The sequence below is a fragment of the Crocodylus siamensis genome, chromosome 7 (genome assembly GCF_052110815.1).
Source record: "Crocodylus siamensis isolate JL-2025a chromosome 7, ASM5211081v1, whole genome shotgun sequence".
In the NCBI taxonomy this organism is placed as follows: Eukaryota; Metazoa; Chordata; order Crocodylia; family Crocodylidae; genus Crocodylus; species Crocodylus siamensis.
This window is the reverse complement of record NC_143401.1, coordinates 79,076,352-79,102,595: the sequence shown is the minus strand read 5'-3', so window position 1 is coordinate 79,102,595 and position 26,244 is coordinate 79,076,352. Positions and strand designations below refer to the sequence as shown.

The 26,244-nt window shown below is 39.1% G+C and overlaps 1 protein-coding gene across 2 annotated transcripts in view; it reads left to right on the top strand.

The window, feature by feature from the left end:
* EDRF1 (erythroid differentiation regulatory factor 1) overlaps window positions 1–26,244 on the top strand; it is a 45,342-nt gene that overhangs the window by 13,042 nt on the left and 6,056 nt on the right. The window contains exons 7-24 of one of the 2 annotated variants that reach the window (XM_090057378.1): window positions 1,588–1,689; window positions 1,985–2,106; window positions 3,248–3,359; window positions 4,680–4,827; window positions 4,913–5,021; window positions 5,413–5,524; window positions 7,748–8,008; window positions 9,359–9,430; window positions 9,564–9,714; window positions 14,311–14,499; window positions 16,919–17,119; window positions 17,569–17,787; window positions 19,464–19,687; window positions 22,001–22,159; window positions 22,507–22,656; window positions 23,351–23,504; window positions 23,743–23,858; window positions 24,850–25,013. In XM_090057378.1, coding sequence (XP_089913504.1) covers window positions 1,588–1,689; window positions 1,985–2,106; window positions 3,248–3,359; window positions 4,680–4,827; window positions 4,913–5,021; window positions 5,413–5,524; window positions 7,748–8,008; window positions 9,359–9,430; window positions 9,564–9,714; window positions 14,311–14,499; window positions 16,919–17,119; window positions 17,569–17,787; window positions 19,464–19,687; window positions 22,001–22,159; window positions 22,507–22,656; window positions 23,351–23,504; window positions 23,743–23,858; window positions 24,850–25,013 — 2,765 coding nt within the window. The remainder of the gene's footprint in view (window positions 1–1,587; window positions 1,690–1,984; window positions 2,107–3,247; window positions 3,360–4,679; window positions 4,828–4,912; window positions 5,022–5,412; window positions 5,525–7,747; window positions 8,009–9,358; window positions 9,431–9,563; window positions 9,715–14,310; window positions 14,500–16,918; window positions 17,120–17,568; window positions 17,788–19,463; window positions 19,688–22,000; window positions 22,160–22,506; window positions 22,657–23,350; window positions 23,505–23,742; window positions 23,859–24,849; window positions 25,014–26,244) is intronic. The other variant, XM_090057379.1, reaches the window with a different exon arrangement.

The window sequence follows — 26,244 nt, the reverse complement described above, 5'->3', positions numbered from 1 at the left end:
TACTAGAAGAACTTCTATTTTGACAATTTATAATGGTCATAGTGCAAAAACAGCTCTTTCACTTGTTTCCTCTGTTGCTTCCAGACAACTTCTATTTTAGTCCTTTTTTGTGCTCTTATGAGGATGTTCTAAGACTTGATGATCCTCGTCAGAACTGACAAGCGCTGGAATGGATGGACGTGATGTCTCGGAATACTTTGTCATGTCTTAGTTCATATCATTCTTATTTCTGATGCAAACATCCAGCTTCCTGAAGCAAAATTATAGTGCTGTAATAACTGTGTTGAAGAACAAGTGTGCTAAATATTCCCCAAATCAATGTCTGTGGGCAGTTATAGCTAGTGTCAAAATTTAGTCTTTTCGAATATATTTATCAAAAATACCTAGAAATATTTCCTTTATAGCCATTAATTTATTAAGAGGAATAGATTCCATGACTACACAAAAAGAGATTAAGTTAGTGCTCCAGGAAAAAATTTCCAAAATCATTCAAACAGCATATACAAATACCTACTTTTTGATGAAATATTTTCAGAGAGGAGTAGGAAGTTAATGATATTGATTACCTCTCTGCAGGTTCCTCTGAATTTATATGCAGTCAGTCACATGTATTTTGTTAATACTGCAGACTCTGGTACTTGTTGTTTACTAAGAGACCAAAGGAGAAATGGACTTGTTGCATGCATGCTTTCTGCCAACCAGGAGACAGGTTTTCTTTCTTGTTGCTGCAGTCTTGGACTTTTGGGTGAATCATGTATTGGAATAGGTTTCCTGAAGTCAGTGGGACCTTATAACTCTTGTGTTTAGAGTAGCCCCGTGATTTCACTACTTCTGTAAACATTGGTTGAGATTTTTTAGTAAATCATTTTTTCAGTAAATAAATATTGTTATGCTTGTATTAAAATGCTAATTATTTCTCAGCTGGCTGCAGGTAGTACCACTAACTGGGACAATCAAGGTGTCAAAGTTATTCTTCCACAATTACCAAGAAAAAAGCAGCCTCAAAAGACATTTCAGTTTCAACAACTTTTATTCACAAGGAAGCTATATTTTGCATGGTTTTGTAAAGTTTTACACGCTTTGAATTGGAAGCGCATCTCATGGCCTGACTGGCCATAGACATAATACTCTTCTTCCAACTTTACAGGTATTCACGCAGGCTAGGCTTTGATACAAAAAACATGCATGTTATGTTCTGTAGTGGTGATCTTCATTGATCAATAAATCCTCTGTTCTGAGGTTGTTTTAGTGTGATACTGTCTCAGGGATATCAGATTTATTTTTCTTTCCTTTTGCTTTTAAATTATGTGCTTTGAAAGATTAAACTAATATTTCTTGCATACATATAATGGCTAGCTGGCAAAAAACTACGTACCAAAAGGTTTGATACAATAGCTACACTAATGAAGAAATTAATTAAATCACTGGCTGTATAGTTCTTTATATTGCCTGTATACATTAAATAAATGAAAGTAGGAGTAAAGGTTTTTGCTACTTTTGCTTCCACTGTTTAGGATATACACTTTTAAGTGGCCTAATTTTACCTTGGCAGCAGAATCATTCCTTATATCCTTGTGCTTTTCACAGGGAAGTGTGCCTCTTGAACCCTCATATATAGTGGGGCATGTGGCCTCAGCCCCCAAAGAACAAAATCTGACTACTTTGTTCAATGACGGGGAAAACAGTCAGGTATGCTATATGTGGAATCTGAGCTGATGCACATAACCCCAAGTTTAATAACCCATTTAAAATTTGGTCTAAATTGAAGATGAGAGAGAGAGAAAGATTTGATCCCTTTTAGAAATAGCTTTTGTGGCATCTGTGATCTTGATCTTTTAATTTACTGTGACTGTATAGCATAGTTTTTATGTGCTGTCCTTTATTTGCGCTTTTTTCATCTTGCTTACTCATAAACTGCAGATTGTAATGGAAGAAAAAATAAATGGATGGATTATTTATAGATACTTTTTTTTTTCCAATGAAGGGTCTTAAAAATGACTTTGTTCGAAACATCTTGTGGACCTTTGAAGATATTCATATGTTAGTAGGATCAAATATGCCTATATTTGGAGGTGGAAGATACCCCGCTGTAAGCTTGCGTCTCAGGTAAAATTTTTAAACTAACGCAGCATGTGTCCCAAGTGAAACTAATCTTCTTTAGTTTCTGTATTTGGTTGTCTGTATCTTTCTGGGTAACTGATTCGTTTATCTGCAGTTAAAAGATTATCTTAATGCATTTGATCAATATTGAAGTGGTAATGGTGTCATAAGATGTTTAGAAAGAGTAAGGATGTCCCTGTGCTTATAACACTGCCCTGGGATTCCAAGTTGCTTTAATTCTGTGTTTGATTCTGCCCTGGGTTTCTTTTTGTTCTGGTTCTTATGTGACTGGTTAAGCCCAATAGGGCCTGTTTTGTTTTACTTGTTTTTATTTTATTTAGTTAGTTTGTTTATTTAATTGATTTATTTATATCCAGAGGTATCATCTGGTTGCAGCTTTTAACTTTCAGTTGGGGTTGCTGGTATTACACCCTTCTGAAAATTGGGCTCTTTTAATCTTACTGTACGTTACACCTACTTGTAACAGGATGAAGCGATATTTTGGACACGGGTTGTGAAGGCAGAACCTCTTAATAACTGTGAGGTGTTCAAATACCACAATATATGTTATAGTTCTGGTTTACTATTAATGAGTAGCTGATGATCTGTTTGATGTTGTAGTATATTTCTTACTGCTGGCACCTTCTGCCTATGCAAAGAAGGGTGGACAAAAAGTTGGAGCTCCGCTGGCATAACTGATCAAGAGATGCCCAAGATTCACATAGCTGGGATGTTACCAGTGCAGAAAAGTGATTTGGCAGAACTGTGAAAGGAAGTTTATACTAAAATTGATTTCTAGCTAGTGCCATTTCCTCCTTTATTTTCATAGACACGCAACTTGATGATAAAATGGGCTGAAATACACAAGTTTTGCAGGGACATTCATATATCGCCGTAAGAATAACTCGTGCCAATATCAAAAAATATCAATATAATTCCCACTGGAGCACTCTTAAAGTGTAGTTGTAGTAAGAAACAGTCACTTTCTTAAAAGTTGTTCCTATTATCAATCTTCTGAAGCCTGAATGATTAATCTCTTAAAATGTTTCTCTTCATTAGTGATAAAAGAGAATTTTCAGGAAATGTGCCCTGATTCTTTTAAAAAAAAATAAAAATTGGTCTTAATGCTGGAAATATTCTGTTGCAGGGATAATAACAAGCCAATAAATGTGCTAACAGGAATTGACTATTGGTTGGATAATCTAATATGCAATGTTCCAGAGCTTGTGATGTGCTTCCATGTTAATGGAATTGTTCAGGTATGGTCTAACATCTTTCAGGATGTCCACTTTTTATCAGTTCTTTGATCAGTGCAACTTCTTCATGCTTAATAGACCTGTTTTATGGTGAGGGACTAAGCAGTGGCTTATCGTTAGTAATGATTCTTGTAACTTTTATTTGAGAATCTGAAATACCTCCATCACATGCAGCTAGCTTGTAAATTTGGCTGAGAAAAAGCCTTGGGGCTAGAGATGTGCTTTCTTGTTGAAATTATGTACAGGTACAGCTAAGTTTGAATACAAGTGTCTCCTGCTGCCAGCTAGTAAATATAGTTTTGTACTCTTTTGGGCAAGAACTCTGCTCTAGATGTTTGGAGATTTGTCTTGCTAGAAGTGTATAGTTAAGGCATTGTTAATTGTATGTAACAAAACTTATATAGTCTTCCATCAAAACAAACGGTGCTTAAGAAATTACATCTAAAATATTACATACTGAAAATTCAAACACTTGCACATGTGTTACGATAGTGTATACTTATTGCTTTCCTCCACAGGATCCCTGCCTCATTTAGTGCATGGATGGACACATGGGAGCCAGAAGTAAGATTTGCCCAAACAACTGTGGCTCTTGCACATCTTAGCTTTTAAGGGCCTGAATTCACAAGCTAAATGCTGTTTTACCATCTTGTATTTTAGTCTGTGCTTTATTTTGTAGTAATCCCTTAGAATCCCTTAGAAGCTAGCTGGCTTGGGAAGCATCATGTTTGGAGCATCACTCCAGAATCATTGTAAACTTTTTCTACAGATTTGAAATGTTGAATTATAAAGAGATCTTGGACATTAGTCTGTTTGCATATATTTATTTTCTATTTTGTAGTAGGTTTATGGCTCCACCACATACTTGATACAGACTTTCATTTTAGTAGCAGACTTTCATTTTAGTAGCATCACTAAGATGACAAAGCCTTGCTAACTAGGTTGGACTGTACTTTCTGCAATCTGTTCAGTATGTTCACACTCATTGTGTCATTGTTTTGTTGTGATTACTATGTTTATTAAATGTCAGAACTTCAGAATTTAATTCATTAGAATCAAGCCTAAAGTCTTTTTCTTAAATCAGTCAAAGAAACCAAATTAAAATCCAGTAGTCTTAAAATAATAAAATTAAGTTACGTGGGGAACGTGTGACAAACATTAACTTCAAAGCTCATAATATGAGAGCTATCATTAGCAAACATTGGTTACTCTTAGCAAACTGACAGGTGATACAATTTATCAGGTGACTGAAAAAGAAACTGTTTACAGAATCATCTTTTAACACAGCTTTTTCAGTGCTTCATTAAAATATTTTTTATGCAGAAGTATGAAATGATCAAGACAGAAGATATTCCCAATTTAGAAAACTCCAATTTTTCTACCAAAGTGATAAAGGATATTGCTCAAAATATTTTATCTTTTCTGAAATCTAATTGTACCAAAGAAGGACATACTTACTGGCTATTTAAGGGTAAGAAGTTTCTTGATTTAGTTTAATGAAGTGCAAAAATCTGTATATTGCCAGGTTGGTTGATTGAAAAATCTTACCTTTTCAGCAAGTGGAAGTGATATAGTAAAATTGTATGACCTCACCACTCTTTGTGAAGAAACAGAAGACAAATACCAAAACCCTTTCACGATGCCAGTGGCAATTCTCCTGTATAAGTAAGTGTTTCTTACAAAAATGATAATGGTTGTTGCAGCATTTACATTGGCACTTATGTACCTTTTTGAAATCGCAAACTGTAGGTACTCTTTCCATTAATTAAAAAATGCAATTCTAAAACCATTATAAAAATTGGTACAGCAGCATATTCATTCCCCTCGTGCATTTGGTAGCAGGTAGCAAAATTGTGTTAAGCCAAAAGAAAAACTGCTCTCTGGTACCTGAGTTCTTTCCAAAATTATTTACAAAAACTTGGGCTTTGTGGAATATTTATGCAAGAAAATGAGGAAAAGAAAAGCTTCTGCAAAATGATCCTTTTGTCCTACAAAAGATACAATTTGATTGTTTTAATTGGATACAATTTGATTATTTTGTTTTTGTTTTTTCCAGGGTTGCCTGCAATATGATGTTGAAGAAGAACCAGAACAAAAAACACTATGGCACTATTAGAACATTACTTCTTAATTGTCTTAAGTTACTGGATAAAGGCAGACATCCTCAAGTAAGGATTACTTGCTTAACATGTATATAATAGAAATTGTGGCTCTGTTCCCACTTTCAGTTGATACCTCTAGAGTTCTGTGCAGTACCTTCTTAAAAAAAGATAACCAAATTACTGCTCTCCTGTGCCAGGGCATTTATATCTTATTTGTGAAACAGTTCTGGACTGAAGATGCAATGTGAAATGTGCTAGCTGACCCTCATTTTTCTGAGGTCAAATCATCAGTCTCAATCTAAGATGTTTTTGTGATCGTATTTGAGCGTTAACCATTTGGTAATGCTTCCTCCAGAGCAAGATTAGGGGTCCCAGTTGTGTTGAGCTGATACTGTTTCAAATAGCTCCTGCTTCTGTTTCCATTCTAACCCAAACTAAAGCTAGTTGTGCTGTGGAGTGTTGGTCTACTCCCAAAGAAAGGCAGCTGGCTTCAGAATTAGGGGAGGCCAGGCAGGGAGGTGTGTTGTTTTTTTGTTTGTTTGTTTGTTTGTTTTGAGGTATCTAATGCCTGACAAATTGAGAACTCTGTGGTCTAAAAATGGTAAGTTTTATCAGTCTAATGCACAGCTACCAGTCTGTGAAGTGTTTCTAATCTAAGGACCTCAAAGGTAGAATGGTATAATGGGTTATGCTGTGGAAGTTATTTATTTTAGCTTTTGTGGACCGTGCTAAAATCTGCAAAGGTAAAATTTACAGAGAAACTATTTTAGAAAGTGTATTGAGACTCAAACTGTAATTTCACTTATTTTTTGCAGCTTTTTGCCATAGATCAGCAGTGTCAAACCAGGCTGGATCCTGGCCCTTTGCAGGCCGGATTTGTACCTGCCTCTGATTGTAGGGTGGTCAGCAGCAGCATCCCACTGTGTCAGCTCAAGGAGCCATGGGATTTAACATAGCTGTTGCTTGCTCCTCTGCCACTGAAATGCATCCCTAGTAGGGCTTCATGTCCTAAATGGTGGGCCCTGCTCCGCTCCCCAATTCCTAACCCTTTCAGGAACTCTGCTGGCTACACTTGGTTACTCTGGTCACATTTAGTTACTTCAGAGGTGCAATCTGGGAAAAGTTGTGGGAGAGCCTGATAACCGGGAAGGTAGGAAGCAGTAGGGGTCATAAGAGGTGCCTATACACGTGCTTTAGGGTGGGGGGCATTTTAATTAAAGTGGCTCCTGGAGAGCCATTCTACTTAAAGCCCCAGCCTCATGTGTATTTGGTGTCCCATGTTTCAAAATGGTGACCCAGGTGCTTGAACTAGAGCTTGTTCCAGTTTTAGTTAAAGCACCCCTGCTGCCGTTTTGAAACATGGGACACTGAATACATGTGACACTGCAGCATGCTGGAGCTTTCTAATTAGACTCAATCAAGTCTGTTCCAATGCATTGTAATTGGAACGTTTTGGAGCACGTGTATAAGCACCTAGGGAGCTGTCCTTTGCTGCTTAATACTGGGTCTTTGGGCTGGAACTCAGAGGTGAAGATGGGTCTGGATTCCCCTATTCCATGGGTAGACGGGGATATATCCCTGGAAGTCAAGAGGGAGGAACTAATGAGTCTCAAGCTGGGTATTATAGTTCTCTGGATTGTGATTTTGAACTTTTACATTTACATTTACCCTTGAGAGAGGTGAGAGCTGAACTTCTGTGGATGGGATGGAATAGGGGTAATAAAGACTGCAACGCTGGGCCCAGCCACCAGGTGTCATTGTGGGCACTAAACACACCATGTGGTAGCACTGTCTTTCAATAGGAAAGGTCCTTTTTAAATCTAACGTTTCAGTGTTTCTTCATAAGATTACTATAGTGCAGATTATCCATGTGATGCGCACACATGCTCAGAACCATTTGGACTGTCACAATAAAAGTCACATAATATTGAAATGACTAAAAGCTATTAAAGGAATGAAAATTTAGAAGATTCCAGTCCCCAAGCAGCTGTAAGTTTACTTGTTTTCATACAGAAAGACAAAACAAAAAAATCGCAGGATGTTAATATCCACATTGTGACATTTCTTTTGTGTTAGTCATGTCTCTTAAAGCCTATCAAATATCTGGTTAAAGATTTTGCAGATAGTGGTAATGTTTTGTGGGTAGATCCACTGGCCGCATCTCTAAATTTGTTTCTTAAGTCTAATAATGTAAAGAATCCAAAATTCAATTTAAACTGCCTAGTTAAAAACTTGCTGATAACTCACAGCACCGTGAAATTTTCTAAAACACTTCTTCTCTCTTTTAAGATTATTGCTTCAGCGAATTACATGCTCTCAGAGCTTTTCCAGTTAGATGAGCCTAAAAAAGAAGAAAGCGCAGCGTTTCCTTTAAATGGGAACTCTGATGAAAGTTACAGTGAAGAGGAAGAAGAAATGCCGGATAGTGATGAAAATGGTTCCTACAGCACCAGCTCTGATCCTCCAGATGACAATAAAGCAGTAGCTATAATCAAATCAGTTGGAGAATTATCAGTACCAGAAAAATATAAATCTATCCATCGGATAAGAGTAAGCTATTGAAGTTGTCCTGAGTTTTAAAACAAAGCTTTATGTGAGCATGGTGTTACTTGTGTTGTCAAAAAATATAGTTAGTTTTTATTTGTGTCTTTTAAAAAAAAAAATATTTTAAAACATTTTTATGTCACTAAGTATTTATGTATTTCAGGCTAATGGAGACGTGTTTAAAAAAAGAAATGTGTTGTATGAAGTGTTCGCAATAAAAATCATCAGACCAAATTGCAGCTGTCTAGATTTTAACTCCATCTAAGTATTAGTCAGTTACTTTGTTGTGCGCTTGCATTCCTGGAACAACAACTTAACAATTAAGTGTGGAGAGAGGCTACTGGACATTACCTACCCCAAATCCATGGAAATATTGTTACTCCCCACCTGACTCCGTCTTCTTCCAGCTGCCAAAACTTGGCAGCCTGATGACTTTTTGAAAGTGTGCCAGCATAGAGGCAATTTTGAGGGATGATATACTGCCCTACTTATCTGTATGGAAAGCAAATTTGATTGGTCAGCTCTGACCATAACAGTGTCAGGATGGACCTCAGTTTATACTGTTGTCAAAAAGTTGACTGGTGTATGCTTCCTTAATCTGTATGCGAGAGAGAATGTATGTTGGTTACTATCGGATTTCTTCACGATCGTTTGTCCAGAACTCTCTGAAATAATGCAGAATTTTGTCATTTAGCTTCCAAGTGTTAAGCATTTCATTTAGTCTCTAAATTGTTCATTAACTTATGTTAGTATGCCTTTTGTTTAGCTACTCAACCACTACTCTTCGGCTACATCTAGATAGATGAAAAGGGTTGACAGTTTTACTTGTCTCTGTGCCAAAAAACTGGGATCAGTATTTTGTAGAATGTTCATCAGAAATGCTGATCATCACAGCACAATTCTATATTCCTTTGAGTATATGATGCACCTTCTTAAAACCAGATTTCTCTAAAAATGGTCCATCTTGAATTTAAGTTAGAAAATAAATCGGTGACTGTTTATGTACACCATTGAGGTTATATGCTGGTAAAGTCTTTATTTGTTGGGGGGGGCATTTCTTAAATTGAGAGTCAAAATTTGGAAGCAACTTAATTCAAGAATATGGAAGGAATATGGCAAGTATAGTGCTTGATCAGATTGAGATCATCATTTAGTTGAGCAGCACATAAAGTTTGCTAGTATTTCCAATACTGGCTGAAGTAGAAGGGGAAAATATTTATGTTTTTGGTACAATCTAGAATGCAACATGCTCTAATATTTAGATTTGGTTAACAGGCTACAGTAAACACCAATAAATTGGCTTCTGTCTTACAGCTGTCTTCATTTTCTAAGCTTTTTTTTTTTTTTTCTTTTAAGCCTAGTTGTGCATTTCCTGTTTGCCATGACACGGAGGAGCGCTGCAGGCTAGTGCTCAGCTATGTTTTGGAGGTAACTATTCATTTTAAGTATTTCATAATGTCACGAAAAAATGTCTTGATAAAGTATGGGTTTTGGCACATTCCAGCTTTATTTATCTTCAGAGTAAATACTAGTAATTAAAGCCTTTTTTTTTTTTTACAAGGGCTTGAAATCTGTTGATAGCAGCATTAAAAGAGAAGGTGATCTTCCTGCAGCTGACCCCAACACCCCAATCCCATTAAAATACGAAGATGAATCCACAAGTGGTGGCCCTGAGTGTCTGGAAAAACAGATGGCTTTGTTTTTAGACAAAAGTAAGCTGAATTGTTGTGCAAATAAGACCTTTTCATTGGCACCGCTACTTTTATTTTGATTGTCACAACAATGTACTTGTAGATTGCTAATTGCACTATGTATCAAAAAAGAAAAGAGTATTGCACACAAGTAAAATTAGAGAATATAGGCCTTTTCTTTTAAATATGAAATAGGACAGTTTGGGTTATTTATTTTTATAGTTGGTATTTAAGTTTACTTTATGTTTAGATGTGATTTGCCACTACTTTCATAAACAATATCTTTGTATATTCCTTGTAAACAGAAATGCATTGCTCTCTTTAGAGATCTTTTCTTAAGCAAATCATATTTTTTTTGTCACTTGGAGGATTTATCTTCATAGGACTAAGGCTGTATTTTTGGCAATCATTATTTTAGTATTGACATCATTGCTGTACTAGACACAAAGGCAGTCCATGCCCAGTTTATCAGCAAGCAAAATGTTAACTGGTTTATTCTTTTTTCGTGTTGCAGTTCTTCTTCCCTTTGTGGAAGAACAATAGGAAACACTATGCTTGAACAAAAGTTCCCAGCCTAGAGTTACTCTCTTGTCATGCTATTCCTTAAAGGCAGTGGCATTAATTGGTTTTGGAAAGAGAGAGCTCTTCCTTTTCAACCCAGTTTTTCAACTCAATGTTTAGAGGGCTCTAACTGTATAAAATTACAGTACACAAATGCCTAATAATTGTTACAAGGGTGCTTATTTTCTCTTTGATGTGGATTTAAAATATAATTTGGTATTGAAGTTTCCTTCATTAATACATGCAGTGATGTTGAGCAGGCTGCTAAGTTGCATGTGTTCTGGGAGCTAAAAATGGCAAGGTATGTTTAATGAGGGAAGTTTCTCTTTTTAGGTACCTTTCCTGAGTTGAGTTTTATTGGTGGGGGGGCTTCCACTTTTTTTTTTTTAATGTAGCTTTAAATAGCAGATTCCCCATTAAATGGAGCAGTAAGAAAATAATTGCCATGTAAAAGGAGGAAGAACAGTACAGGGCACAAAGTATCGCTCTTCTGTGCCAGCTCTCCCCCTATTTAGATGGGTTTGGGGTTTTTTAGTGCAGTCACTAGAGAATGAAGCCATAGAAGCAATATATTTGAATGAAAAGACATTTAAAACATTATGCTATTTCTTTTCTATATTATACTCAGTGGTATCACTTGGAAGTCAGGGACCTGGAGTAATGTAAATAATATTTTGGGTTTTCTTAAATCAATATTTGGTTCTAGAACTTGAGAATAAATGTGTCACCAAACAGCTACACTACCTTCTGAGCTAGGATAATCACCTGTGCAGGACATATGAGATCCAGTCTTCTCTTTCAGCGTTCGGTAGCTGTAGCAGAAATTTAGTTACACTTCTGTCTACCTGGAAGCTTTTGGGGGTACAGATATTTTCTTTAGACTGAATTTAAACCAGGGCGAAAATTCAAAGATCAGGGTGAAAATTTGGCTGTGTATAAGCATGCGTTCCTATTGGAAGAAATTTCTTCAGATAGAAAAATAGCCTATTAGCTGGACCCTGCAGTTGTTCCTCTGGTCCCATGGCTGGGGAGCTTCAAAGCAAAGCTCTCCAGTGTGGGGGCAATAGAGGGCAGCTCTCTGGGCAGAGGACACTTAATTGACAGCCTGTCTTCTCTTCTCCCTGCCTGGGAAGGAGGCTGCCTGTCAGGTGCCAGGTAGGTTCCAGCCCTGGGAGAATGCCATGCCCCCCTTCTCTCCCCGCTCTTCTCACCAATCATTATTTTAATTGGCTGGAGGATGGTATTTTTTCGTGGTGGAAACCCTCCAGGTTTTCCCATGCAGGAGAATAGCCCCACCCCTTGCACTTCTCTGGGCTGACTGAGAGGAGCACAGGGAGAGGGGAGAAAACTCAACTACTCTGACAAGGCTTCAGGAGCCTTGTCACTGAGACACCACATGCTGTGTTGCTCTGTGTTGACCCAGAGCAGTGCAGGGCCAGACAGGAGTGTTTTGCTGTGGTAACAAGGTTCCTGAGCCTTGTTCCTGCAGCATGGGAGCCTGACTCGCTTTGCCCTGCTCCAGGTCAGCTGGGGCACAAGGGAAGCTAGTGTGGGACTGGGAATTGGGTTTGGGGAAAGCCTCTATACACTGGGCTCCCAGCCCTTCTGGGTTTTAAATTGCCACCCCCATTGCTCAGTTGAGCAGCAGGGGAACAAGGGGAAGCTGGAGGGGCTGGGAGCCAGGCTTTCCCCAAGCCCAGCTCCTTGCCCCTTTGCCTTTTTAAATTGCCACCCCAGCCACCCAGCCCAGTGGTAGTGGGATGCAAGGGGAAGCTGGCATGGCTAAGACCCAGGCTCACGAGCCTAACTGCCAATTGCACTGGCTCTTCAATCACTGCCCTTGCCATTCAGCTAGGGTGAGCGTGGGGAGGGAGGGGTGTACAGAGGGAAGCAAGCAGGGAGCTGTGATCCCTTCATTCAACTTGTGGTGCCTGGGAGCTGAGCAGAGAGGGTGGCTTGGCAAAGCCCTCGCCTGCCTCGCACCAGAAACTCTCTGCTGTGAGAAGCAGGCAGGAAGCAGCTGGGGCTGCTCCTCCTGTTCTCTTCTGTTTGCAGGAGGAGGAGAGAGTTGTCTCTGTGCCTTTTCCAGACTGGGGTATCCCTAGTTTTGAGAAGGCATCAAGCCTTTCCCCCAGCCTCTGCTCCTTCTGGTCCCCAAGAGTTAAGCCAGGGGAAAGTATGCAGATATTCATCTCCCACAAGAAATTTTCCCAGGAGCAGTTTTAAACATGATTGTTCCCAAGTTATTTTTCTCGCAGAGCAGCCATTTCTGCCCTGAGTGAAAAAGCTTGGACATCTATACACTTTTATGTATGTGACCTTTGCATCACCTTTTCCCCCCTTTCCTGCCCTCCCTTTATTGTTCCCATATTTTGTTCCTATGTTTTGTTCTACAAATTGTGTGTTGCATCTCCTAAGCCATTTCCCTTGCCTGGGTAAGAGAGAAAAATATGCTGTCCTCATGCAAAAAAATACACTGCCTCTACTCCAAGGAATGTGGGACAAAAAATACTGCTTGGGGCTTATCAACATAGTGTAAAGCCTCTGGGTTCAGTTCAAGAGCCTGTGCCCATAACGTCTAAAGCTAACAAGGCAACTTCTCTAGCTTGCAGCTGCAGAACACTCAAAGTTGCTTCGGTCCATACACTAAAGGCAGATACAGCTCACACAGTGAACAGTGGGCTACATCCACACTCCAAGACAAACAACCTACCAAGGAAAGGGAAGAGAGATAAAACATACTATAAGTTGATTGCTAATAGACTATGGAGCTGGAGTTAGCCCTGAGTTGTACTCAACATAGATATTTCTCCTTGGTCTGACTAGACTTAATGACTGTGCAGGTCTCTGCCATTTGTGTTCCAATTAAGTGATGTTTATTAGGGCTGTGCAAAGCTTTGGGTGGTGATTTGATTTGGAGATTTGGTCCAATTAGGTGGCCGAATCTCCAAATCTGAATTGAATCGGGACCAATTTAAAGGTCCGAATCGATTCAAAGCTGTCCGACTCTTTGGCAAAGATTCGGAGAGCTTTGATTCAGGCAGTCTCCGGTGGCTCCAGCAGGGAGCTGCAGCCACTCTGAGCTGGTAAGTACTAGGGGTGGGAGAGGGGGTTGTGGGAGGGGGGAGAGGACCATGGGGGGACCCCTGCTTTGCATTTGAAAACTTTTCTAACTTTATCCCAAACCATGCAGCTGGTCCAATAAAAAAAAAAAAAAAAAAAAATCTTGTCCCAAATAAATGCTTGCCTCAATGAATTCAGCGTGGCAGAGAGAATTCTTGCTGACATCTACTCTATGTCCTTGGTGATTCAAGTTGTGTCTGTACCAAATATTTATGCAAATGAAGAGACGGGTTAATAATGATGGGTCTGAGAGCCAGGCCCTTGGTTCACTTTTAGGTTTGAGCCTTATTTTCATGAAGGAATATTGTATGTCTGTCTGCTTTAAAGCCCCCTGAACTGGCAAAGCCAGGACTGGAACCTGTTTGACTCCATGCTGGTGGCACATTTTGCCTGGTTCCAGGTCTGCTCTGGCATCAAGGAAGCAGCCTCCATCAGGATGCATCTCCATCTGCTTATTTGAGGAAGACTTTCTGACAGAAGCTGGCTGGTGCATTTCCTCAAACTTGGGAACTGAGGAAGCCTCCAACTGTGGGCTGTTGTAAAGGGTGAGCTGCACCCTCAGTTTCAGCACGCAGCAGAAATGCCACATTTGTCGATGGCTTCATCCCAATTTTGTTTCCTCTTAAATGTGAGAAGAACTGTATCAACCGGTAGGCCACTGGGTCTCAAAAGCTCTTTCAAACCTGCGTGCTTAGTTAAAATGATACCACCTATGGTAGTTCACCTTAGTCAAGTATCTTCAGATCACCAGATGGAAGTGCTAGAATTTTAAATGGGAAAATGTGATATAAAAATACAGAAGGTTGAATAAATCTACCTGTGCAGTACTGTAGGGTGATGGATTAAATGTTAGCCTATAAGCCAGTGAAGCCAAGTTTGACTCCTGGGCTATATTTCAAAATAAGATTTATTGATTTTATTTTTACATTACAGTGGGCTCATTTCAAAAGGGCAAACATTCCAGTCAGTCGGGAATGATTCCTGGATCCTGGCAGTATGAAATGAAACTGCATCTGATTCTGAAGTCATCGAGGGCTTACTATATTCTATCTGACGCAGCCATGAGTCTTCAGAAATACGGAAGAGCGTTACGGTACATTAAACTAGCTTTGCACTGCCATGGTAAGTTTTTGGAACTTACTACCAACCCCCCCACACTCTTCCTCACCATAAACTTGGTAGAACGTATAAAGTTGGATATGACCCTCTTCGTTGACAAAGTCAGTGGTATTTGAAAGGTGGAACCTGGCATACTAATTTCATAGATTTTCATAGACATTAGGGCTGGAAGGGACCTCGGGAGATAGAGTCCAGCCCCCTCCCCAAAGGGCAGGAAGTCAGCTGGGGTCATAGGATCCCAGCAAGATAAGCATCCAATTTACTTTTGAAGGTGTTCAATGTAGGTGCTTGAACCACCTCCGCTGGCAGACTGTTCCAGACCTTGGGGGCTCGGACAGGAAAGAAATTCTTCCTTATGTCCAGCCTGAAACGGTCTTGCAGGAGTTTGTGACCGTTCGACCTCGTCATCCCTTGGGGCGCTCTGGTGAACAGACGTTCCCCCAGATCCTGGTGCTCACCCCTGATAAACTTATAGGTGGCCATCAGATCACCCCTGAGCCTGCGCTTTTCCAGGCTAAAGAGTCCCATGGCTCTCAGCCTGTCATCGTAAGATCTGTTTTCCTGACCTGATCATGCGCGTGGCTCTCCTCTGGACTCTCTCAAGCTTCCCCACATCCTTTTTGAATTGTGGAGCCCAAAACTGGACGCAGTACTCCAGCTGCGGCCTCACCAAGGCCGAGTACAAGGGGAGAATGACGTCCCGGGATTTGCTCGAGAAGCATCTATGGATGCAAGCCAGTGTTTTGGTCGCTTTACTAGCCGCAGCATCGCATTGCAGGCTCATGTTCATCTTGTGGTCAATGATGACCCCCAAGTCTTTTTCTTCTGTAGTGCTAACCAACGTAGCACTGCCGAGCCTATAAGGGTGCTGCAGGTTTTTCCTCCCAAGGTGGAGAACCTTGCATTTTTCGGTGTTAAACACCATGAGGTTCTCGTCTGCCCATTTGCTGAGCTTGTCCAGGTCAGCCTGGATCACCCGCCTATCTTCTGGCGTGGATGCTTTGCCCCAAAGTTTGGTGTCATCGGCGAACTTGGCCAGTCCACTCCTGACTCCAATGTCCACATCGTTAATGAAGATGTTGAACAGTATGGGTCCCAGGACAGAGCCTTGAGGGACCCCACTGGTCACAGGGCACCATGATGAGTGACTGCCATCAATCACAACCCTCTGGGTCCGACCACGAAGCCAATTTCCCAGCCAGCGGATCGTGGTGGAGCCAAGGCCACAACTGGGCAGTTTGGCCAAGAGGTGATCATGGGATACCAGATCAAAAGCTTTTTTGAAGTCAAGATATATGACATCAATCTCTTCTCCCTTGTCCAGGTGATAGGTCACCTGGTCATAGAAGGAAATGAGATTGGTCAAACAAGACCTACCCGCAACAAACCCGTGCTGGCTATCCCTTAGGATGATAGCCTGGGCCAGTCCCTCAAGGATGGCCTCCTTAATAAACTTTTCTAGGATCTTCCCCAGGATAGAAGTCAGGCTAATGGGCCTGTAGTTAGCTGGATCCACTCTCCTCCCTTTCTTGAAGATCGGCACCACATTGGCCTTCTTCCATCTCTTGCTCTAAACCACCATTGTATTATAATAAATGACAAGGTGGGTGCACTGGATTGTGGTTGTCTTCTGTCTTGTTTCCCAGTGCAGAACTAATACAATTTGGCATAAGTAGCTGTTTTACTTGAAGCTAAGAGCAGAAATTGGGATACAGTTTGAGGCTTGAAGTCTTGCCAAGTATGTGCAGAAAAAGTTCTAACAGCACCTTTTTGTTATGCTTGGCTGATGCACTCATTTTTAGAACTGTTCAACTCACTCTCAAACTTCAATCAGATGCTCATAAAATGGAAAATGCTACTGAGACTCAGAGAGGAGTGATGCATTCTGATTCTGTTCTGAAATTCTGGGAGTGAGAATGGATATACAAGAATTGTCATAGATTTAGTGTGCAGTTGTACTCTTTTAAAAAATGCATTATGATTTCCCCACCTCACTGTCTGACTACTGATCCCACTGTTCTTTCTAACCTGTTTAGTCAGGTTAGACCTTAATTAGTCAGAGACTCTAGGGGGTACATCGGCCCCCTGTTATATTTGTGAAAATCCCTTGGTCTTCAGTGGTTGTACATGGGCAACACTGAATGAATGATTTGGCCTTTTTTATTGGTAACTTAGTTAATAATTCTATTCCCTGTGAGCAAGAATTTCAATTAGCTTTCCTGTAGCTGTATTAGCTGTGCATACTTAACAGGGAAAGAGTAGCAAAAACAATTTTCCTAGTTAGATCTGGGCAATGAGCTGGGAGAACTTTCATGTAAGATAGCACTAGTTTAACATGGTCATGCTTCTATGAATATAGTTTCATTTCACATGTTTCAAATCTCTTGGTGTTTAATTATCTTCCTTGGCTTTTCCCTACCAGATACATACTGTTGTCTCTGCACCAATGTGCTTCCGGAGGTGCTGCTGTTTCTCTGTCAGTGTTTAACCCTTTGTGGTGATATCCAGTTAATGCTTGCCCAGAATGCAAGTAACAGAGCTGCATATCTTGAAGAATATAACTACCAAACAAAAGAAGATCAGGAAATACTTCACAGCCTTAATAGAGAATCCAGCTGTCAAGGTATATTACTGAAGTAATGTATACGGATAAATGACCGTGGTTCCCAGTGGGTGATCTTAATCTTAAGGAGTTTTGTTGGATTCTGGCAAACCAGTCTAGTATATTCCTCTTGGGGTGGGTTTCATGGTGCTGCTTTATTGTTTCTTAAAGAAAAAGATGAGTATAGAAACTGAATTGATCCCTTTTAAGGAAGGCTGCCTTCTAGGAGAATTTTATTATACTTCTAAATGTACCTGGAGATGTTTTTTTGTTTTTGTTTTGTTTTTGTTTTTTAAGTAATAGCTAAATTCTCTCATTTTTTAGGATTTCTAGCACACTTTTGTTATAAGTTCCAACACAGTCATGTTTTCAAACCTTATTTATTAAACTTCTCACTGTCACTTGAATGGATTCATAATTTTTTGGAGGGGGAAATACTCAATTGACACTTCTTTATGCTTTGTTTCCAGTATTTGCTTGGGCTACTGACCTATCTACAGACTTAGAATGCCAGCTTTCAGTTAGCTGCAAATGCTATGAGGCAGCTAATGAAATTTTGCTTTTTAGTAACTTAAAAAAACAAAATGCAGAGCAGCATACACAAGTACTGAAGAGACTGGGAAACATCAGAAACGAAATTGGAGTGTTTTACATGAACCAGGCAGCAGCAGTACAGACTGAGAGAGTGGGCGAGTATTATTGTATTTATTTTTTTAAAGATGGTAAATCTAGTAATTTATTTGATGTAGAATTCTGAATAAAATAGTGGAATGGCAATTATCTTCATAAATAACATTGGAAAGATACCCCTTGAGATTTTTTGTTGTTGTTTAATTATTTTATTTTTTGTTATTGTTTGCATTCTAAACACTGGTTCTCTAGGCATGGTGATTTACATGTCAACATAGAAGTCTGATAGGTGGAAAATTAATGTTGGAGAAAATCTTCAAAGTAGCTGTAATTACCTGAAAAAAGTAATGAAGCTTTAACACAACTCTTAACAAAAATAGGAGTTGTTGCTTTTCTTATTAGGCCCTCATCCTTCACAGGCTGTTCTTCCCTTTTGTGCAGTGCGAGTAGCCATAGTGAACTCACTAAAACTATGTCCTATGCCCAGAATGACATGCTGTCAGCATTTTTGTGGGTCTTGCTTTTATTTTTTATTTTGTGCGTGCATGCATGCATGTGTGTGCATATGAATGTGTAAGCCTCAGTGGAAATGACTCACATGAAGTTTTCTTTCCTGAAAGAAGAATACTAATCGCAAAACAAATACAGATTTAAGGAAAATCATTATTTAAAAAAAAAAACAAACCAAAACTTAAAACAAACAGCACTAGTTCTGTGAGCCTTGCACGAGTCCTGTGCTTCCTGGATACTCTCTAAATAGTTTGCATGTACTTGGGAGATTTTTTTTTTGGTGACTTTCTTTATTTTATTGTAGACTTCTTTGCCCAATTATTAGTCCTGTATATGCTGCCCTTCCCAAAAATGCTAACTTTTGAGAACAAATTTTTATAATTTCCATTTGTAGCAAAATAGAGCTATAGCTGAAATTGAACTTAACATTATTTTTTAAGCAACTGGTTGTTAAATCATTTACCTATTTGTTAATTTCTGGTAAAACAAATGTTGCATCTCAGATGTTAATATGCCTATAATAGGCAATAACTGGTATCTTGGATCCTTGAAATTGCTGGACACTTCTTTAATTATTATCTTACTACCACCCTAAGTTTTGTGAGGGTAGTTTGTTTGATTTTTTTTTTTTTTTTTTTTTAACTTCATATCCTCACAAGACATTAAATGGATTCACCAGTATAACATGAAGGATGCAGAGTCAAGTGGCATATTCAGAATCTATACCTGCTTTATAAGCCTAATCACAAATTTATTTCTATAACTACTTGTCAGAGGAAGGTATTTTTTTTCTTTATTCTAAGAAGAGTTGAGTGCTTGAGAGATTAAATCTTTAAATTTGCACAATAGTCTTTGCCTATGTCTATGCAGTTACTTAGCCAGCTCAGACAGTGCTACCCCTTAAGTCGCACTGCTCTGGCAAGCTGCCTTCCAAACTGATAGCGTTGCAGCACCATGGATGGGCTAATTGGCACTGTCATTCAGAAGTGCTAAGTAGCCTGCCTGAATTGCCACAAGGCCACAGCTATCCTGCTCCTATTTTTGGGGAGGAAGCTTGCCTCATGGCATATTCTGATGTTAGAAGCTTGCTAATGTACCTGTGACTTCATATTCCAGAACAGCATCTAGTGGAACAGCATAAGAAGAGTTATTTGATAGAGATGTTGGCAGGAAACTTTTAAGAAACTTGACTGGAATTGTAAGACTGCTTTTTATTTTGATTTAGTGAGCAGAAGTGTATCTGCAACAGAGCAGCAACTGTGGAAGAAGAGTTTCTCTTGCTTTGAAAAAGGCATCCAGAATTTTGAATCAATTGATGATGCAACCAATGCTGCTCTTCTGTTGTGTAATACAGGAAGATTGATGAGAATTTGTGCTCAAGCCCACTGTGCTGCTGGAGAAGATTTCAAGCGAGAATTTTCCCCGGAAGAGGCCCTTTATTATAACAAGGTAACAAGCCTGTCAACCAGGTTGAAATTCCTCTCTCGAAGGAATGGGCCTGTGAGGCTTACACACACAAGTATAAGGAGACTCCAGATAAGGACTGACTTCTAGGTACTTTTATATGGCAGAAATGTTATGACTATTACAGTTGTAGCCTAAATGTAGTAATAGAAGTATTTTGTATTGTTTTGAATTTGTATTTAAGTTAGTTGAAAATGAACAGGAACAGTAAAGCTGGTTTAAAAAAAAAAAAAAAATCCAGATTAAGAAAATTAAGTTCTGTCAGATACTACAGGTAGTATTACACTATGGCTTAATTTTATTATTTTCCTCTGCCTCATTCCCCTCCAAAAGATAAATCACTCAGGCAGCTTGCAGATGTTAAAAAGCAAAAAGGGGTGTGTTATTTAAAACTCGGCATGCTTCTGCGCCAAGTCTAGCACATGTCCAGAGACGGCAGCATGTTAGTTGGATCTGGCTAGCCTGACATTCGTAAAGATTGGGAGCTTTAGTGGGGCTTTTTGTGGCACTTTAATAGCTGATTGAATCAACTTTAGCTAAAGGTGTCAGAAAGCCTCGCTGAAGCGCCCATTCTATACAGATGCTGTAGAGTTGGGTCCAAGTAATGTGCTACTGCTTCTGGTAAAGCACCTTTTCTTTTGCTCTTTTTCTTTTTTAATGTCTACAAGCAGCTACAGGTGTCTACACAACCCAAGACCTGTGCAAGCAGTGTGATTTGTATAAGTGAGTGCATATGCATAACTAACAATTTCATTCCACATGCAGATAAAGTAAGAAATGGCATGTTTGAGTTTAGATTGTCAAGTGGCATATTCATTAGTAAGGCCTTATCTACATCAGCGTGTCAGAAATCATTTTGAAGATAGCTTAATCTTCTATTATATCACTTGTATCTAGGTGAACTTGAAGCTTCTCTGAGTTGAAAATGCCTAATAATAGTCTTTTTAAAACAGAATTATAAAATGAAGCATAGTATATAATATGTGGTGCATGTAAAATGTAATTATTACAAATGTTCAGCCATTGCTGGTTTTGACTGTTACAAAACTGGAAAGGTTTGTATTGCAATATCCTTTTGTGAAAGCTTTTGGACTGTTACCTTCCCAGGCCTGGTGCTGTTATTAGTTTTAGATCATATGTTAAATTCATATTATACTTAACTTGAAAACTCTAAACATTCTTTTGTATCAGTTACCTGAGAACCATATCATTTTTTTATCTTAAATATTTTAAAATTGAATCTTCTGATCTAGCTTTAAAGTGTTCCTTCTTTAAGAGTTTAGGACCTCAGTGAAGGGAGGAATAACTTTAAACATGCCTGATAAAAATACTGGTATAACTGGAATTTAAAAGTGACTGTTGTTGTTCTTGTTGGGGTTTTTTTTCGTTTTTCGTTTTAATTTTGCACCATTCATTTCATGACTGGTCAGATAGGGGAAGCAGGGGACTCCTTAATCTATTCCATCCCATTGTGGCCTGATTGGTTAGGCCTCAGAAAGAGAAATAATTTACATGCAAGTGGTGTACCTGTCATTCACAAGGATCCCTAAGGCTTCATAAAGTATATGGAAGGCCACTGCAATGAAGTGGAATTTGTCATGATTCTCTGCAGTAGTTGAGGAAGTTGGGACAATTTTGAATTTGGGAGTAGAGTGTGCTCCCAGTAAACTGGTCCAACTCCTATCAAAAGAACTGTGAGAGCTCCAGTACCTGGACTGAATGAACAGGACCTCCATTTGCGAGGGTTGGGGCAAGAATGCTTTTAGAAACTTTTGAGAGATCAGAATAGACCCGAACGGTTTAGTTTGTGGTGCAGAGTCAAAGTTTGTGGTTGCTTTTAGTGATCTGTTTTAGAGTAAGACTTCTGGGTGTACAGAAAAACTGGATGAGACCTGGCTAGCGGGTGTCCAGAATATACTATTAGCCTGACGATTTGTAAGGGCCAGCTGCTTTGTGTTGTACAGATGCATTTTGAACCCTGCTTCCAGGACTGAATGGACTGTCTTCCACAAAGCTTTTCCTTTTGAGTAGGAGAGGAGGATCTGAGTTTAATTTTGAGTCCAGCCCTATGCCTACAGGCTAACATGCCTTTTTCTTTTTCCCTCTCTGAATTTAAAATCTTGAATTTTGTACCTGCATATAGTACTGCTAGTTTGCAATAGGAGATAGAAAATTGAATGTGAGGAAATTGCTGAGAGGTCCAGATGAGCTCTGTAGCAGAATGAGTACAGAATTGGTCATTGCTTATTAAAAACCTGTCTAAATAACCAGCAGTTCTATTGTATATCTGTGTTATAGGCGATTGATTACTATCTGAAGGCTTTAAGATCTCTAGGGAAGAGAGAGGTGCATCCAGCGGTTTGGGATTCTGTGAATTGGGAACTCTCTACCACCTATTTTACCATGGCAACTTTGCAGCAGGATTATGCTCCATTATCTAGAAAGGCCCAGGAACAGGTAATGAAAAGAGGATTTGTGATTACATCTGTTAAAAGCAAGCCATTCTTGTAGTTTTTCATGAAGACTGAGCAGCATGGTAAAGAACTCCTGCTGTTAACTGTAGCACTTACATAATTTGTAATTCTTTATTGTATAAAAGAACTGTTGTAGAGCAGCTACTGCCAACAGAATGATATGGCACATTAACAGCTGCAAACTGTAACTTTTATTATCTACTCTTATGGGTATTTTTCTTTAGTAGAAACCAGAGTGCCACATAAATACCCCCCACTTATTTCTTTTTGTATTGGGTCTTATTTCAAAGTAAACTTTGACATTACTTCATGAAGCCTTTTTGTTTATAGATAGAGAAGGAAGTTAGTGAGGCCATGATGAAATCTCTGAAATACTGTGATGTTGATACAGCATCTGCACGACAGCCCCTCTGCCAGTATCGGGCTGCAACCATTCACCACAGACTGGCTTCCATGTATCATAGTTGCTTGAGAAACCAGGTACTAGTTTAAAATATTGCCTTGTGTATTTGCTGGAGAGGGAGAGATTTAAAAAATGGCTGTATGTGTAAATGCACATATAGTGTGTATGCATGGTTATATGTGTAAATATATTCTTTATTATAAATAGAAGTAGATTTTTGTTTGCAAATCTAACATGAAATTTCTGCATTGCAAAGTGAGGGAGCTGTCCATCTGTTGTCTGTTTAGCACCTAATTGGGGCCCAACTTTGGTTGTGGTCTCTAGATGCTGCCATGATATAACGAAATAATAAATACATTTTGCGCTTTTTTTTTTTTAACAAGCATATTCCTCCCCCACCTTGCTTTTCTTGCAGTGTTTTTGCTGAAGGTCTATAATACTTTAATAATGGAGGCTGTGTTGCTTACAACTTGTTTAAATGTTGCTTAGAAGAAGCCTTTTTTCTTTTTAACATTGTTTTGCTGTTGCTGTGCATAAAACCACACACTATAACCATGTTTTAGCTATGCAACTATAATTGGGGGGTTAAAAAGAAAAAATAATACAAGGTGGCACATCTTAAAGTTCTATTTAACAGAATAGTTATTGGAATAAGCAGGGCACTCGCTGGTTGAACCCCATCACCAGTAGGCAGTATTTTTGCTCTTTTTGTTGCCCAAATGCTAAAGCTGATCGCTTCCATGAAAACCGTCTTTGTAATTTTGGTTTCAGGTTGGTGATGAGCATTTAAGGAAACAGCATCGGATATTAGTTGACCTTCATTATAATAAAGCAGTAAAGCTTTTTCAACTCCTAAAGGATGCACCCTGTGAGCTCCTTCGTGTGCAATTGGAAAGAGTAGCTTTTGCAGAGTTCCAGATGGCAAGTAAGTTCGTTACAGAAAGATTCTTTGGAGGAGATGACTATACAGCAAGATGATTACTGATGGATGTCCTGGCCATTTTCTTGGAGCAAGAAGGATATTGCACTATTCTGAGTCATGACTACACTGTGAGGTGGTGGGGTTCAGTGAAATGAGGTAGTGCAGAGTTCATGTAAGACTTTGCGATCTTTGGAGTAATGTAGTCTTTCATCCACAGTGTAACCTGTTCTTACATTTTTAGGTCAAAATAGTAGTGCTGGAAAACTAAAGACTTTATCTGGGGCTCTAGATATAATGATAAAGACCAAATGTGCGTTCCAGCTGATCAAAAAGGAAATCGCAGCTGAATGTGACCAGGTAGGCAAGGAAAAAAGATCTCATGCAAACTGCAGACAGATCATAATCAGTCACACCAGCTTAGCTGACTATAAAACATTGTTTGTCTGTGGCTTATACATGATAATGGACCTATTTATTCTTTGAAACCTTAGCTTAATGTTTAAAAGCATCATAATTCATTCCTAGGTGGCTAAGTTCATTTATTTCAATGGGACTAGATGAGCATATATGTGCTGGAATAGCTTTCTGACTGGCACTGACTGTTCCTCTATAGGCACAGAGGCCAGGGGCAAGTCAAAAGTGTCAGGATTTTCTTCTTTGGTGTTAGGTTCATTTTAGAGTTGTCTCTGTCAAAAGTTCTCTCTTCCAGCCATGCCAGAGTCATGGTACACCTAGTAGAAATGAAAGTCTATTTTTATTGTTTCAAAATTTTAATGTATTCATGTTTTTACATTCATTTCTTCCATGATACTCTGTAAGATGAGTTCATAAGACAACTTTTTAATGCAGTGCTATATTGCAATTACAAGTTCTCTGAAATTTTTGAGCATACATGTACATGTCTTTTGAAGAGGGCTTTTAGTTCTTCACCATGTCATTGAAGTATGAACATTTTGTAAGATTATTATCACAGGGATCCCAGTGTTTGAATTAGTTGTTAGGGTTGGTTGTACTGCCATGCCAGTACCATTTCACATTAAGACATGTGATTTGAGCAGTAGCTATCAAAGCCTGTTTTCACGCTGTTCTTAACTGAAGTGGTGGATGGGCTATATAAAACACATTACATAGTGACTTGGAATTACTGCACAGCCAGCTGGCATTTAACTGTTGTATACTGGTGTAAATTTATTACCAAAGAAGTTTGATAATGAAAAGATGCAATAGTATCCTTGATAATATCATTGTACATTTTAATGAATTAATTAAACTCAAAAGTCTGATACTTGGACTTGATGTAAAAATAATTTCCTGACTGGGTTAGGTGAAATGTCTTCCTGTTTTTCAGATGAATGACGATACAAGTAATGGTGGGAATACACCACCTGGTGACTCTACTTCTAACCTTAATAAAGATGAAGTAATGAAACTTCTTGGTATATTTGAATCTCGACTATCATTCCTCCTTCTCCAGTCCATTAAATTATTATCTTCAACAAAAAAGAAAATTGGGTAAGTTAAAACATATTTAGCTTTCATAATATATATTTCTAGCTGTATGCATCTATGGCAGTTCCTATTTTAGATACAAACTGTGCATTTTCTTATGTAACTGTAATATATTTAGATAGTACTGGCCATTTAGATCTTTATGATTTCTTTTTTTGTGTGTGTCTCTGTAAAACTTGATCAAGCTACATCTCCTTTTTAATATGCATACCAGGCTCTCTGGTTGGATGTAGCTTATAGTCATCCATACCATGTGTGCGGTCCTGGGTATGAATGATCATAAACCACATCCAACTGGAGGATCGGGTGGCGATGTGATGGGGCTACTCATGCTGGGGTAGCTCCTATAAAATACCACAATATTGCAAACTCCAGAGCAAGTTGAGTATAGGGTGCCTCAAAACCCGAGCCCCCACTATTTTGTGGGTACTCCTTGATTGGAAAAAAACTATGGGGGCATTTGTTACATGTTTGCACTGCAGTGCCAGGCGCTTCTAAAAGCCCCTGGCACTGTGATGCCTACAGTTATATAAGGAGCGAGATATGCATCAGTGCTGAGAAAATGGCGGTGGCTGGCTTTTGTGCTAAAATGCATTGAAGATGTTTTAGCTCAAAAGCGCGCTGCTGTCATTTTCTGCGCGCTGATGCACATTTTGCTGCTTGTGCAACTCCATGCTTACACAACTGCTTGCTTACCCAACTGTGTGGATCTCTGACACATCCTGGCACAAAAATATATGTGTATAAATGCCCTTGGACATCACCCTGACAGAAACGCACCCTTGCTGAGACATTAAGCAGTTAGCAGTAGTTCTTATTTATTGCTGCGTAAACTGAGTCTTTTCTAAAAATTAAAATTAAAATGTAAAGCAATCCTCTGCAGTACACAAACATAGCTCGCCACTGTTTAGAACTACATCTTGTTAGTATACCTGCTTATTCACATATTTGTAAGGTTCAATAAGCCTGGCCTTTGGATTCTGTCTCGGTGGTCTGAAGAGGGGATGGCAGATCTTGGGAAGCCTCCACCCCCCCATATTCTTGCTTAGGCGTATGCATCAAAGGTCTTGGTGACTAGCTCTCTTAAATATACAGCATGGCCCAGAGGATCGGTAGTTGCCTACTACTGTTGTTCTTTGCACTTGATGTAGATACATGTTTGCTTTTGACACTGGTAAGCCTACCTTACTTCTCCCTATGGTAAATCATTGCTTGCTGGCACAAATGACTGTGA